Consider the following 16,848-nt stretch of genomic DNA (forward strand, 5'->3'; position numbering starts at 1 on the left):
GATTTCTTCTGGGGGCTGTTGGGGTCGGGGAAGTGGATCTGTGCGCCCGTCCTCTGGGTGATGTGCTTGATGTTGCTGCCGTTGCGTCCCATCATGAAGAGGTGGTGCTGGGGGGCGATGTCCAGGTGGGTGCTGACTGAGATGGTGCTGGCCAGGCTGCCGGCCAGGTGCTCCAGCAGGAGAGCCGTGCCTCTCTGGAGAACACCGGGGGAGGAACGGCACAATTAAGAGCAGGGAAAGAAAATCTGTTGTTCCTATTTTTGACTTTTAAACTGCAGCAGCTGCCCCCTCCTCTCTCTGAAGCGGCTAACGTCCCCAGTGACACAGAGGGGCCAGATGTGGAGCTCAGACCTCCAGTTCTTCTCGCTGAAAACCTGCCTGGGCAGAGAACAGGGCCCTTAGTTCTCAACAAGAATATTTCCCGGCATCCTTGGCTTCAGACTGAGGCCCAATTAATTCCCGTCCAAACAGCGGATGGTCTGAAAGGTGCTGACAGAGTTTAGCTCCTACGGATCAGGGATCAGACTGAGATCTGAATCCACTGTTGTGTGTGTGCACCTGTGACATAAGTGGATGTGTGTAATGTTTATCAAAGCTTTGCCACTATTCATGCTGACCTTTGCGGCGTGTGACCTCTGACCTTTTAGGGTCGACTTCCTCTCTTTTCAACGGGAAAAACTCACAAAACTAAATTGAAACTAAACTGAAAATGAAAAAGGAAACTAAGAGAAATGGAAGCAACAACAAATAACAAGAATGTAAAGCGTTGATTCTTTGATATAGTAGGAGAATAAAGTCTACAGGTGAGGTTGAGCTCTTTCCATAGGAGAAAGTAAAAGGATATCTTTCACAACGGACCAATTAAAAGCCAGAACGTCCGGCCCCACAAATGAACTCACATAAATTCAACTTTGCAGGGACTGAAGCTGAACCAACATTTTGTTTGGAGTCATTTCTATTCTATCACATTATTAACCAATCTGTGGAAAATGGAGAGCAGGAGACGTCTGTCACCGGCTTTCCAGAGAAACACCAGCTTCCTCTCTATAACCCATGGAAACTATTGTATTTTCCACTGCATCTGCTGGCCGCTCACACAGTCTTGTTCCCCCGCCGTCTCCATTATGCCTCTGCAAGCAATCACTTGGCGTAGGAAACCTAGAGAGTCGTTCATCCGACGTGCAGCGAGTCCACAGACTGAGGGCAGCGCAGCTCAGCTATCCACCGTGGTTTTGGCAACACTCAAAGGTGTTCCAAGGGTTTCCAAGGGTTTCCAACCGTCTCGCACCGCCGCACAACATAGCACACATATTCCTGTAATCCCTCGTCTTGATCTGGCCTCGGTCCCGCTCCTGTCTGACCCCTCAGACCCACCACACACCCACACACACTTTAACTGTACATGGCACAGAATGAAGGAATGTGCATGAATACACACCAGCACGCAAAGACAAACAGGACTGGACATGCATGCAGGACACGGGAACACACATCATCACTGGCAAACTGACAACTCGGGGGGAATTAACGTCAACATTAAAGTCTAATCTGGGTGAGGGCAGGGAGCTGAACCAGCAACTCTCTGGTTAAAGTGACCCAACATCTCTCAGCGCTCTCTTGAGCCTGCGGTGCCGAGACGTAACGAGGCCGAGGGCTTTGGGGAGGAGAGAGCAGAGCGCCGGTGGGCTTGGAGGTGGTGTTTCTCAGGAAAGCTTCCACGGTGTGTGGCGAGGCGGTGTGGCGAGCTGGTGTGGCGAGCTGGTGTGGCGAGGCGGTGTGGCGAGGCGGTGTGGCGAGGTGGTGTAAACAGGCGGAGGAGAGAGAGAAGGAGCAAACTCAAGTGTTGTTACACTGCAGTGACTCAGTGAGTTCAGTCATGACATCTGAACAGGACGCAGGCCTGCTGGGAGGTTCGGCCTGTGAGCCTCTGACTGATGAAAGGGAAAACATACATGAAGGAGAAGTGCAATCACTGAAGACAATGCAGAGTGATCACAACAGCAGAGAGATTTAGCTGAATGCTGATAAAGTCCCTGAAAGATTAAAGAGTGAAGGAGTGAAACACGTCTGAATGCTTTCTGTAACAGATTGAGTGACACCTTTGAAGCTGCCTGTAGTTTATAAAGGTGCAGCCAGCGAAGCAGAGACAGGGAGCTGAGTCAGTGTGAAGGCAGCAGACGCCTGAACACCACAACTGGCTGTCATGGAAACACTGTCAGTGCCGTCTGAAAACGGGTCGGAGCGTCAGAACCACAGCGCTGGAAGCCATCACAGTAAACATACATGACTGAGCTCTTCTAATCCCACCAAGGATGACATTAGATTAACTATAATTAAGGGCGAATATGATAAGAAAGAAAGCTCCTTGTGTCTTTAAATGGATTCTTTCTGACGTGATGGTAAATAAGATGCAGCAGCTCCTTTCCCCCCTCTTTCCCTTCATGTGTTGAGGTTTTTGTGGCTCTTTCCTTTCTTTAAGGTGGAGCTGTGTCGCTGATGTGAGCGTGGGAAGCCGTTACCGTGTCTCTGTATGTGAACTCACCAGGACACATAGCTGAGTCAGCACAACGTCAGCCACACGCTCGCCTCCCAGAAGAAATAAAGGGGAAGAATGAGAGGCGCTCCTCACCTTGACGGCGGCGGTGTTGTTCTGGGAGCCACGGACGACCCCGGTGGCCCTGAAGAGGCGGGTCGGGGGCTTGAAGGAGACGGTGAGGTTGTAAGTCTGAGAGATGTGTTGCACCGTGGGGGAGTTGGGGTCCGACTGCATGATGGCAGGAAGCTCAAACGACAGCACCAAGGGGAGCAGCTCCTGGAATATGAGAGGAGAGGAGAGGAGGGGAGAGGAGGGGGAGGAGGGGAGAGGAGAGGAGAGGGAGGGGAGAGGAGATGAGGGGAGGGAGAGGAGGGGGAGGAGAGGAGAGGAGAGGAGGGGAGAGGAGGGGGAGGAGGGGAGGGGGAGGAGGGGAGAGGAGAGGAGAGGAGAGAAGGGGGAGGAGGGGAGAGGAGAGGAGGGGAGGGGAGGGGAGAGGAGGGGGAGGAGAGGAGAGGAGAGGAGGGGAGGGGAGGGGAGAGGAGGAGGAGGAGGGGAGAGGAGAGGAGAGGAGAGGAGAGGAGAGGAGAGGAGAGGAGAGGAGAGGAGAGGAGAGGAGGGGAGGGGGAGGAGAGGAGAGGAGGGGAGAGGAGAGGAGGGGAGGGGTGGGGGAGGAGAGGAGAGGAAAGAAGAGGAGAAAAGAAGAGAAGAGAGGAGAGGAGAGGAGAGTAGAGGAGGGGAAGGAGATGAGAGGAGGGATAGGAGAGGAGAGGAGATAGAGAGAAGAGGAGGGGAGGGGGGTGAGGAGAGGAAAGGAGAGGAGAGGAGTGGAGAGGAGAGGAGAGCAGAGGGGGGGGAAGGGAGGAGAGGAGAGGAGAGGAGGGGGAGAGGAGGAGAGGAGAGGAGAGGAGAGGAGAGGAGAGCAGAGCAGAGGGGGGGGAAGGGAGGAGAGGAGAGGGGAGGAGGGGAGAGGAGGGGGAGAGGAGAGGAGAGGAGAGGAGAGGAGGGGGAGAGGAGGAGAGGAGAGGAGAGGAGAGGGAAAACATGGAGAAAAGCAATAAATTGACAGTGAGAGGAAGCCATCACCTCTCTGTTGCTTGGTACCGTTGTAACAACATGAGAGCGTTATGGAAAGTTGTATTTCTTATCACAGCGCTGTCACTGCTGCTGCAAGGAAGCTGATAGGACTCCATTAGGTCAGGGGGCGGAGTCTAACAGGCCCAGTGCAGGAGCTGGTATCACCTCCTCCTGTCGTGAGACGGTGATTAACACCGCTTGGACACGGGAGCAGGAACACGGGAGGAGGAGGAGGAGGAGGAGGGAGGATTCTTTACATAGGCCAGACATGTGTGTGTGTGTGTGTGTGTGTGTGTGCAGACATAACAAGCCTCCCTGTGGCAGAGACGGGGCCAAACATGGCATCGACATGTATCAGGTTGAATAAATCCAGAGAGGTCAATCGATACGAGGTGGGCGGTGCCAGGAGCGGCAGGAGCGGCAGGAGCGGCAGGAGCGCCAGGAGCGGCCCTGTGTAGCGTGAGGCTGTGCTGGATAATGAGGCCGCACTCACACACTGGAGCGTTTGGACTGCCACCATGTTTAAACTCAACAATGAATTATACATTCTGCACAGCATCAGTCGGGTCGGGCTGTTCTCTGGCCCGCTTTAATGTCAAACTCATTCAACCGGACCGCAAAATGCCACAACCGACCGAAGAGCGAGCCGAGCGGCAACGTCTCCAAATCACCGCTTGTCACTTGGATCGCACGGCCATTCAGACCCGATGGATGTAGACAGGAAGACCTCATGCATACACACACACACACACACACACACACACACAGGCACGCACACGCACACACACAGGCACACACACTTATCCAAACACGACTCTTGGGCAGGGTGCCACTCTGGTTTTGGCTGCCAGTGAAGGGCAAAGCAGCATGAATTGCTCCGACCAAAGAAATGCGTTCCTGATCAGTCCCATATGCGCTCGGCCTTACATTTAGATCACGTTTCAGCGCTCGCTCTCCGAGGGGCTGAAAGAAATGTAGGTCAGCACCGAGGGAAGACGTGCAGAACAGCGGGAAGGACCCAGGCTCTGAATGAAGAATGGACCCACTTCTACGCCGGCGCTGACCTCAGCTTCTTTTTAAAGGAGAACATGTACACACACACACACACCAGCTTCACATGTACACACACACACCAGCTTCACATGTACTCAATCATGAAGGAGCCATAAAAAGCCCTGGTTCTCCACCGACAGGAGGCTGAGGGTTGAGGACTAATGGAAGTATGTGTGAGGTTGAGGGAGCTGTCCAGAGCCTTCATCACGTACCTGTCAGCTCCGCCCCCAGAGGAATCCATCAACCGCAACAATGGACAGCCCCGCCCAAGAAATGGATCTGTGTGCGATTTCACACTAAGTGTCCGTGTCGGCTTTACTCAGCACGCAGCACACACACACACACACACACAGCACACACACACACACACACACACACACACACATCATATCAGCTTACTGAATCTAAGGTTCACACAATCTCTGATGAAACAAAGGGATGGAACCTACAGAGAATGTTGGCCTGCAGGCCACCCAGGACCATCAACAGAACCCTCAGAACCCACAGAACCCTCAGAGCCTCAGAACCCACAGAGTCCAGAGTCCAGTGTAAACTGTTACAGACTGGAAGGTAAACAGAGGAGGCAGGAGCAGAGATGAACGCTCCTCCTCAGTCTCACAATGCTGTCACCTCATATGAACAACCATTGTTCAATAGTAAACAAAACCCATCATGCCCCTTTGTAAATATTTAAACTGAGCATCTTTAAAGTAGCTTCAATGTAGCTTCAATGTAGCTTTAATGTAGCTTTAATGTAGCTTATCATATGACCTCTGTTCTGGAATGAGAGAATGACGGCAAAACTGAACAATCGAGTAATGATGTTATTGTACATGTGCAGAGATACTCTGTACAGTTTGAGTGAAGGAGGGTGTGTAGGTGTGTGAAGGTGTGTGTAGATGTGTGTGTAGATGTGTGTAGGTGTGTGTAGGTGTGTGTAGATGTGTGTAGATGTGTGTAGGTGTGTGTAGATGTGTGTAGATGTGTGTAGGTGTGTGTAGGTGTGTGTAGGTGTGTGTAGATGTGTGTGTAGGTGTGTGTAGATGTGTGTAGGTGTGTGTAGATGTGTGTAAGTGTGTGTAGATGTGTGTAGGTGTGTGTAGATGTGTGTAAGTGTGTGTAGATGTGTGTAGATGTGTGTAGGTGTGTGTAGATGTGTGTAGATGTGTGTAGGTGTGTGTAGGTGTGTGTAGATGTGTGTAGATGTGTGTAGATGTGTGTGTAGGTGTCTGTAGATGTGTGTAGATGTGTGTAGATGTGTGTAGGTGTGTGTAGATGTGTGTAGATGTGTGTAGGTGTGTGTAGGTGTGTGTAGATGTGTGTAGATGTGTGTGTAGGTGTCTGTAGATGTGTGTAGATGTGTGTAGATGTGTGAAGGTGTGTGTAGATGTGTCAAACACATTCTTCCTTGTGTAATTTAAAGAAATCCAATCCATCCGGATCAGAATCCATAAATTGAGCTCTGTGGAAAAAGATCAGGTCTCTGAATCGAATGTGATTTGGGAAGACCGGTGAGTCCCAACTGGAGGGTCGTGACCCAAATGTCCATCACGTCTCACACACACTTGGGTGGAGGGAGGGGGGCTGTGAGGGGATTGGGTGGGGGGGGGGTTCCAAATCGTTTTTCCACAAACCAGAACTCCTCACTTGCACCTTTTTCCCTTCTCCTTGCTGAGCTTGATGAAGTTACCGGCAAAGGAAAGGAGTTTACATCCAATTAGAGACGTGTTGAGTGCTGCTGCGTGGAACAACACACACACACACACACACACACACACACACACACACACACACACACAGAGTGGCTCAGAGTGGGATGAGTGGAGTATCAAAGCCTCTGGTCTGGGGTCGACTGAAAGAGGGGAAGCGTTCTTTGATCCGCCCCACTCATCCGCTGACTCTGTGTTCTTTGGACGGCGGAGGAATCTGAATCTGCTGCGGTTCTGGACAGCTTACATTATATTAAAGCCCTTCAGACGACACCTGAATGTGCAGGTTTGATTATTCTACTCTTCATCCAGCGTGAGGAAGTGGATGAACTGGGCTGCGGCTGGCTGCTTGTGAAAACACACCCGTAAAGCGCTGAGAGGTACGGCCCTGCACACACGCCAAAATCTGGCAATACACACTCCCCCTCCCCCCCCCTCTCTGCCTATCACACACACACTCACTCATACTCACACACACACACACACACACACACACACACACACACACACGCACACGCAAGCCTTGTTAGTTTTGGTCAGGCCGGGGTGGAAGAATGTGTTCAGGCTCGTGCAAAGTGTTACATCCCTGAACGATTGCTGGGTTTCAATACGGCGGCGCTGAAGGTTCTCCGCCCGCAGAGCCGAGGGCTCGGAGGTCAGACTTCCAGTCAGCGCCCAACAGAAGACGGAGAAGACGGCTGGGAAAACCAAGATGGAGATGAAGCCCAGACCGGAGCATGTGTTTTGTTGTGGGACGTGGTCGGGTGTGTGTGTGTGTGTGTGTGTGTGTGTGTGTGTGTGTGTGTGTGTAGGTTAGGGGTTGTGTTTGTGGCTCGGAGGGGGAAAATGCTGAAATCGCGCCTGAAATGAGGACGACGCTCCGGCCGAGCAGAGGGACGAGAGCCGCAGAATGTGAGGGGGAAGGATTAGGTTCGGTTTTGTCAAATGTTTGAGCTGGGAGTCTCTGAGGAGCGACGACAGCCTGAGCAAAGCACAGACAGAGGCTGAGGAGAATAAATGAAAACATCTCATCACCGCCGTCCCGGCCCCGAGCGGATCTGACCCGCTCCATGAACTTCAGCAGGAACGCCAACAGCTTACAGAACAGGAATATTAGAGGAAGTGGAGGATGAGAATCAGTGATCTGTTACCGTGAAGTGGAGTTATTAGATAAAAGAATGAAAAGCAGACACGTTGTTACAGGAGAGGACACACACACACACACACACACACGCACACACACACGATGAAGAGTTCTAACTTACCCTGATCTTGACTCGAGCGGCCTCCACCCCTCCTGGCTGCCCTGCGATCGACACCTGTTCACAATGAAACCTCCATCAGTTAAGTCCATCACCAAAACCCCCGTCCAAGAACAACAAGCGTGTGGAACGCCATGCACAGTTGCACTTTGTGCCGACGCTGAGAGCACAAACCAAAAACACGCAGGATAATCAAAACAAAAAGCTCTTTTCAGCTGGCCTCCCTCCTTTCCTTCACAATCTGGGGCCAGATCAACGAGACTCCTCTGCACCAGATGAACTGATGCGTCTTCAGTCTGTTTATTAGGCTGAGTCACGTTTGAGCAACAAGCAGAAGACTTCACTGCTCCAGAGAGAACAAAGTCCATCACATAGTTATTAAAGCTACTTTTCTTATATTTGCTTGCCTGATTTGAGGATGTATTATATGTGATGCTGACTGTGTAAAGGTAGCACCTCTCTTTCTGGATATTAAGTGGTTAAATATCTGTCACACAAGACTACAAGACTTCCATGTGAGTCCCTGCATCAAACGCTGCATCAATCAGTAGAGAGGTAATGAACAGATTGACAGCTAATGGAGTTTAAGTCTTCAGGCTCAGTGGCTCAGCCTGCTTCAATCTTCAAAGTTCACTTTAATGCTAATTGCGGCGGGATCCTTCTGCTCTTCTAGTCAGTCAGTCAGTCAGTCCAGCTCAAACACGCCGGCTTCCTGCAGGTCAGCCAAGCCAAACAGGCGGCCCACCGACCGGCCCAGACCCAGACCCAGACCCAGGCCCGGCCCAGACCCAGGCCAAGCCCAGGCCCGGACCCCGACAGCTCCTAAACCCACTGGATGGCCTGGATATGCAGATCCAGAACACACTCCACTGAAGTGATTTAGAACCCAAAATAAAGTCCAGAGTGATTAAAGTGAAGAAGGAGAACACGACACACACACACGCTCACGGCCCCATGCTGAGCTTCATGGGGTCAAAGAGGGATCTTCAACAAGGCCAACACCTCTCCTCCGTCTCTCCCGCGGAGCCTTAAAGAGACGTCATGGTGTAAAGTGAAGCCAGAGCACGAACCTGGTTGCTCTTCTCCGCCTGGTTGTTCCTGTTGGAGTCTGGGAAGTGGATGTGGCAGCCCGTCTCCTCCATCACCTTCTTGATGTTGTTGCCACCTTTGCCGATGACGTGGGAGTGCTCCGTGTGGGACACGTCCATCTTCAGCGTTACCCTGTTACTCTGCAGAGGAGGAGGAGAGAGAGGAGGAGGAGGAGGAAGAGAGGGTACCACAGGAGGAGGAGGAGGAGGAGAGGAGGAGAAACGTGAAGAGGAGGAGGAGGAGGAGAGGGTACGTGAAGAGGAGGAGGTAGGAGAGGAGGAGGAGGAGGAGGAGAGTGTAGGAGAGGAGGAGGAGGAGGAGAGGGTAGGAGAGGACAAGGAGGAGGAGGAGAGGGTATGAGAGGAGGAGGAGGAGAAGGAGAGGGTATGAGAGGAGGAGGAGGAGGAGAGGGTATGAGAGGAGAGGGTATGAGAGGAGGAGGAGGAGAGGGTATGAGAGGAGGAGGAGGAGAGGGTATGAGAGGAGGAGGAGGAGGAGAGGGTAGGATAGGAGGAGGAGGAGAGGGTACGTGAAGAGGAGGAGGAGGAGGAGGAGAGGGTATGAGAGGAAGAGGAGGAGGAGAGGGTAGGAGAGGAGGATTATTGACATTTACTCACAAAGATAAGGAGGAGAATGATGTCATGGAAATATTGAACTATAGAAAATATTCTACCCCCTGCTGAAGCCCCAGAGTTTAGATCAATACAACAACAACAACAACAACAACAAACATGCACAAGTTCTAAGTTACTTTTAGATAAAGCTTCACATTTTGTTATTAAAGCTGAATCTTCATCATGACATCATCACCAAACAGAAACTAAAGGTCTGGATGTTGTGTGTCTGTGATGAGCAGGCCTCTGTTGTGTGGTGTGTATCAGACATGTGTGTTTAATGTGGCCTCCGTCATCTGGCAGAGTATTGCTGAGTCATTGACATCGCCACGGCAACAGACAACAAATCAGTGCCTGTTTTAGAGGCGGTGTGATTTTCTCCCCCCCCCCGCTGCACGATGTCATCATTATTGTGAAAGGAGAAGCAGATGAGCATCAGAACACAAACTTCTCTCTCCCACATGAACATCAAACCTTAATCAACCATTCTGATTCCATCTCTGTTCCCGATAGCAACCAGATGAACATGGCACTGAACTAAGCCAATCATGTGTCGGCCTCCTGTTTGTCATCGCCTGCCTGTCTGCAGGGGGCGCTGCGGTGCGCCGGCCCAGGTGTGTGATGTCTGTGTTGCCATGGCGATGAAGCCTGCCTGCACGCTGCAAAACCACCTCACACTCTGAATGTGAATGTAAGGCCCAGGGAGGGAGGCGCCCATTCATACTGCACCGCTCTCTCTGTGTGTGTGTGTGTGTGTCTGATCTCCACATGGAGCTGCACACACACGCACACACACATTGATGTTCCAACATAAGACGCCTTCTGTACCTTGGTATCGAGGACAGACATGATTCTGTCCTTGGCTTCCCTCACGTTTTCTCTCTTTCCACACACTTTGATGTGAGGATCTGCAAGAAACGACAGAGGAGAGAAGGAGAAACGTTAACACTGGTGGAGAGATGACAGTGACAGAAGAGGAGAGAGAGTGTGTGTGTGTGTGTGTGTGTGTGTGTGACAGGCATTAAACCCCCATTCAATTAACATGACAGCACATTTCACACTTGTCAACAAATGACAGCAGATGACAGAAGGCACAGCGACAGAAACGACCGCTTTGATATCTGCTGACTCCCAATTGTGAAGTTGGCGAGCGACCGTACTGAATGAGGCTGAGGGGGGGGGCGGAGCCTGTGGATAGTCTGGACCCCCACAGATGAGGACGCAGCCGGTGTGACTCGGTGCTGGAAGGTGGAGCGGAGAGAGGAGAGGAGGGGGAAGGGGGAGGGGACTGTCTTTGTGTCTCAACCCAAACCTCAAACCTTCACTTACGGAGAGCGAGGGGAGGCCGGGGGCTGTTGACAGTAATTATGCGTCTTCTGTGTGTTCACACAATTACAAAATGGGCTCTAAATGGGTACAACAACAACAACGACAACGCACAGCTTCACTTTCCCTCCTCCTCCTCCTCCCTGCGGCGTGAAGACGAAGAGCTCGAGAGTGACAGGTCCACATCGTGCTGGACCTCCTCCCACCTCCCTAACCTGTGTGAGTGTGAGTGTGTGTCTCTGTGTGTGTGTGTAAGCATACCGGTGTGGCCTTTCAGATCCCACCTCCTTCTCTCCTCTCCTCTCTTCTGCCCTGAGTTCCTCCTCACCAAACTCTCACAGCCCGGCCTGATTGATGAGACCCCAGCCCACATGTGAAAGTGTGACATCCTAATTTCCCGTACAGACTCATCCAGCGAGCTCACGGGCGATGGAGCTCCAGTAAACTGTACAGTCCATAACCAAACACTGCATACCTGAAGGATCACACTTGTGTCTGTGCAGCATTCTGGAAGCATACAGGACATCTGGCCACACACACACACACACACACACACACACACACACACACACACACACACACACACACACACACACACACACACACACACACACACACACACACACACACACACACACACACACACACACTCCATCGTTCCCTGTGTTAACTGTACCGAGCAGCAGGAAGTCGGCTAAGCCCCCTTCCAGGAACGACCCTCCCAGTCCACACACACACACACACACACACACACACACACACACACACACACACACACACACACACACACACACACACACACACACACACACACACACACACACACACACACACACACACACACACACACACACACACACACACACACATTTACGGTGCAGCCGAGGCACGGTTTATTGTTACAAAGGGACGCCGCTGCCGCCGCTTGGGCTTTCTGAGTAAAAGAAACGTGTGAGAAATCACAATGTGACCTCAAAACAGAGCAATGTTCAGTAAAGCTGATGACACACACACACACACACACACACACACACACACACACACACACACACACACACACACACACACACACACACACACACACACACCTACACATGAACACATTTACTCTATTGAACATGAAACAGGGACGGTTTCCTTTTACTAAACAATGAAATTCAATACAAATATTTAGACTCAGACACAAATTACAAACCACATTTACGGCTAAATATTCTGTTTATACGCTGCTTAACATTTAAAAAGTTGTTTTATTCCCATTTTTCTTGTATATTTCTCAATATTGTTGTGCTTTTCTCAGTCTAATTATCTTATTCTAATTTACTGTTATTCACTTTCCTGACCGATCCACACACACACACACACACACACACACACACACACACACACACACACACACACACACACACACACACACACACACACACACACACACACACACACACACACACACACACACACACACACACACACACACGAGAAGAAGACGACGAAGAGGAATTGAAAAAATGCTGCATCTGCTGTTGGACAATGCCTGCCATGATCTGATCCCAGTGTGTGGAAAGCGGCTGGCACCACCCGAGGCAACGTGGCTAATTTATTAGAGCGTTTAAACAGACGCCGCAAAGCTATGTTAGCCCAGCGTAAAGCCAGGACGCCGCGCCAGAACCCGAGGCAATAACATCAATTTCAGATGCTTTGGACGGAGCTGCTGCATCGTGAGAGGAAGAGTCCAATCACGGCGCCATCGCACGGCGGCTTCACAGGGAAGAGTGAGTTAGCGCTGATTTAAAGTGTCGTCTGTAAGCGGGCAGGAAATCGGCGTGGCGTTTCTTAAAATCCCTGTGATTCAGCAGAAAAGAACACAATGGCATTTCCTCCTCTTCAGACCGGATTGATCCGTTCCTTCAGAGGGAAGCAGGGTTCGGAATTCTCTAAATGTTTTGGGTGCAACCACCGACATTAACTTACACAAACCACAACAACCAGGAGAACTGAGCGGGCACGGAGCAGAACACCAGGAGAGGAGGGCTTCTCTGGAGAGCAGAGCGGAGGAGACGCTGCTCAGAAGCTAAAGCTCGTTTGTTTAACGGGCACCGGAGAGCGTGAGAGGCCCGGAGCAGAGCCGGGGCAGCTTCACACACACACACACACACCAGCAGAGACACAGGAGGAGGAAGAACCTAAACAACATCAAGCTCCTCCCTCCCTGGTTCCCCCCTGAGTGGTAGCGGAGTTGCACCATCCCAAACAGGGAAACAAAGGAACGGAGCCGTCAGGGAGGCATCACACGCTCCAGCACACCAGTTCCAGGAAAAGTTCCCAAAATACAGCTGTTTCTGTGAACAATAGCCGGGCCTCCGCTTCCCCCCGCTGCCCGAGCGGCGTGCGACCGTTAGGGGGCGTCAGGTTCCTCCTCTGTCCCCGCTCTCACCCGCACGCCACATCTGGCAAACATTAGCCGGCGTAAACGAGCGCTGCAAAAGTGGTGATGTAGAACAACCCCCGCATTTCTGGAGTGGAGTGGAGTGTGTGTGTGTGTGTGTGTGTGTGTGTGCGCACGCTCCTTCTTTTAATGATTGATTGCGGAATAAGAAATGAACACCTCAAGTCTTAATTTGGCACACGCAGCGCCAGTGAAAACAAACACAAACACAGGGAGGGGAGGGGGTGCAGCTGCCAGAGAGGGGAGGAGGGGGAGGAAGAGGAGGAGGGGGAGGAAGAGGAGGGAGGTTCAGTCGCACACTTTTGTTGTTCCACTTGACAGAAAATGGAACCTTTTGACCCAAAGCTCCACTCCACTGGCACGGCTGAAGAATTGTTCCAGCGGAGGACTTGAACACAGCGCAGAAATGAAAGGAATGAAACTTCTCCAGACTTCAGCATTCCCACGTATAAACATCTGCACAGACGTTTACGCCGATCAATCCGTTCAATGCTGCAACTCTCACTCACTCTGTCCCTACTGCGGCCCGGTGCTCGGGTTCTTAGCTTCACTTTGCTCTGTCAACACACACACACACACACACACACACACACACACACACACACACACACACACACACACACACACACACACACACACACACACACACACACACACACACACACACACACACACACACACACACACACACACACACACACACACACACACACACTACTACTCATCTGTGTTTGAGTGAAAACATTTGGAGGAATGGAACAGAAACACGGATACTAAGGAAGACGATTACTGAGAAATACGCAGAAACCTGTTGTACGCCTGGTTGCCATGGTTACACTTCTGTTCAATCTGCCGCCGTTTGTTTCCATTATGCATGTGAAACAGGAAACAGGCACCGGGAGGACTGACGGAGGAAATCTAAACTTTTCCAAAACTCATGAGGAAAACAGAAGTGCATCAGCGGAAAACCAGGAGAGGAATGCTGGAGTTGAGCAGGAACGTCAGAGTCTCAGAGCTGTGGAGTGTTTGTGTTTAAAGGGATGAATGAGTCTGAAGCAGCGTGAGAGGGCGGGACACCGGCGTCTCCTCACGTCTGTCCTCCAGCATCCACTCAGGTTTGTGTCCCGCTTTGTCAAATTTGTTGAATTTTTGTGGGACATTGCCAGAGTTTGTTCCCTCGTATACAAGTCACAGAAATGAGCTCTAATTAGCAAGTTAGCAAGGAGACACAGACATGATGGACGCAGACATGGTGGACACAGACATGATGGACGCAGACATGATGGACGCAGACATGATGGACGCAGACATGATGGACACAGACATGGTGGACACAGACATGGTGGACACAGACATGGTGGACAAAGACATGGTGGACACAGACATGATGGACGCAGACATGATGGACGCAGACATGGTGGACACAGACATGGTGGTGGACACAGACATGGTGGACGCAGACATGGTGGACACAGACATGGTGGACACAGACATGATGGACGCAGACATGATGGACACAGACATGGTGGACACAGACATGGTGGACACAGACATGGTGGACGCAGACATGGTGGACGCAGACATGGTGGACACAGACATGGTGGACACAGACATGGTGGACACAGACATGGTGGACGCAGCTGCAGAGTCTCACATGTACCCCTGCCTGGTGTTTGAGCCACGGGGGCCATTTTGTCTTTTACATTCTATTAAATCATCCTCAGACACTTTGCTCTGCAGGGTAACGATCGGCCTTATCGCGCCCATGCAGGTGTGTGTGTGTGTGTGTGTGTGTGTGTGTGTGGGGGGGGGGTTCTGGCCTTTTGATGGAGTGTGTCCCCTCAGTGTGCACAGATGGGTCGTGGAGTCGGACCCCTCCACACCACAAACCGCCGGCTTTACAGAGAAAGTGAGATCAGAATAATGACCTCGTTATATAAGAGAGAGAGACAGAGACAGAGGAGTCAAGTGTGTGAGTGAGGAGGGGAGAATGGAATGTGTCTTTCTGTCAACATCGTCTCAAGTCGTTCTCCCGACAGCTTCCACGGCGTTTTGACCAGCAGGTGTTGCGCCTTCACCGTCAGACAAAGGTCAAAGGTCAGACCCCATGTGTCGGCGAGGGAAGGAGGGGGAGTCGTTCTTTCCTGCCATCTTGCTCCCTCTCCTTCCCTCTTGTAACACGCTCAATCAGGATCCACATGTTTCTTCTCTGTCTTGCGTGCGTGCGTGCGTGCGTGCGTGCGTGCGTGCGTGTGTGTGTGTGTGCGAGCAGATGATAACTGCTAGTGATTAGTAAACATTCCTCCCCCCCTCCTCTTCCTCCTCTTCCTCCTCTCTGGGTTTACGCAACAGTGAGTAAAAAGCCTCACCCTCTGAATCGGTGTGCGTGGATCTGAACTCGTCTCTCTGCGTCTCGTCCCAGCTCAGCCTTTTGTGAATGAACTAATAACTGGTTGACGGGGTGAATGGATGCTCGCATGAATGGGATCTGCCAGCTGATCATTTATCCGGAGGGAAAACTTCCTACTAAGGAATTCTCAACATTCCCAATCTCTACGTTGTGTTGTGTTGTGTTGTGTTCAGACAAAGGAAGTTACATAACGTCACAGGATTCCACATCTGGCTTGGAGGAGGACGCACGCTGGCAGCTCTCCTGGGAGCAACAAAGCGGGCAGGGCGACCCCCCCGCCCCCCCCTAACTCAACATCCCAACCCCCCTCCCCCCCCTCACCCCTCCCCCCCCCCCCACCCATCTCTCCCTCAGAGCTTTAAATAAACCTGATGTTGCTTTCTGCAGTAACGGAGCCGTGGAAGAGGCGGCGCCGTAATAAAGCCAATAAGCCCCCCGACACACACGCCGCCCGCCCCTCGGCCCTCTGCAGACATCACACATTCTTCGGCGAGGATGAAGTTGTTGGTGTGCGAGGGACTTTCTGAAAGTATGCAAGCTTTAATCTGGAGTTCTACCTTTCTAACAGCGACCACTAGGGGGAGTCGATCCTCCTCTCACGCCACACAGGCTGCTTAACAACGCTCCTGACAACATTCCAGCCTGACGCACAATCATTAACCTTTCTCAGATGGGGCAACACAAACACCAAGAGCTGTGAGTGAGGATTCACACACAGTCTGGGCTCGGAGGAGATGGAAGCTTACGGGAAAGGGAGGTGACAAATCAAATGGAAGAAGGGATGATTGACAGATGAGATTCATGGATTTAGCGTCTCATCATTTGAATTCACACTTACAGTCGATACACAACTGCATATTGACTCAAACACTCCACACACACACACGCAAGGAAACAAGCGGAACACAAGCGTCAGAACTCATTCGGGCGCTCTGATTGGCCGGCTGAAACTGACAGCTAGCATCATGGAGCTGCTGTTTGTTTGGTTTCTGTGTCTCATCTCGTCCCCAATGAAGAATCACACACACACACACACACACACACACACACACACACACACACACACACCTAAAGTGGAATAAAAAGAAACAATAATCACCTTTTTTGGATTTGGCTCCAATCTTCAGTTTGGACGGCCAAGCGATCTGTGTGTGAGTCTCATCCATGATCTGAAACAGAGACAACTCATATTACTATACACACACACACACACACACACACACACACACACACACAATGTAAAAATACAACATCAAAGCTTTGTTTCATTGTGAAGTAGAGGAACACGGTATCATAAACATTAAATGATTCCATGTTTGGAAGAACGAC

General features: G+C 51.3%; 1 protein-coding gene across 2 annotated transcripts in view; it reads right to left on the minus strand.

Moving 5' to 3' along the window:
* bicc1a (BicC family RNA binding protein 1a) overlaps nucleotides 1–16,848 on the minus strand; it is a 50,622-nt gene that overhangs the window by 13,649 nt on the left and 20,125 nt on the right. For both annotated transcript variants that reach the window (XM_076137194.1, XM_076137193.1), the window contains 6 exons: nucleotides 16,619–16,688; nucleotides 10,166–10,245; nucleotides 8,705–8,863; nucleotides 7,638–7,691; nucleotides 2,630–2,812; nucleotides 1–194 (listed from right to left, as the gene is read on the minus strand). The exon at nucleotides 1–194 is cut by the window's left edge and continues 58 nt beyond it. In XM_076137194.1, coding sequence (XP_075993309.1) covers nucleotides 1–194; nucleotides 2,630–2,812; nucleotides 7,638–7,691; nucleotides 8,705–8,863; nucleotides 10,166–10,245; nucleotides 16,619–16,688 — 740 coding nt within the window. The remainder of the gene's footprint in view (nucleotides 195–2,629; nucleotides 2,813–7,637; nucleotides 7,692–8,704; nucleotides 8,864–10,165; nucleotides 10,246–16,618; nucleotides 16,689–16,848) is intronic.

Source organism: Genypterus blacodes, unplaced genomic scaffold, assembly GCF_046128005.1.
Source record: "Genypterus blacodes isolate CSIRO-AG114 ecotype Tasmania unplaced genomic scaffold, CSIRO-AGI_Gbla_v1 ptg000299l_1, whole genome shotgun sequence".
NCBI classification, from domain to species: domain Eukaryota; kingdom Metazoa; phylum Chordata; class Actinopteri; order Ophidiiformes; family Ophidiidae; genus Genypterus; species Genypterus blacodes.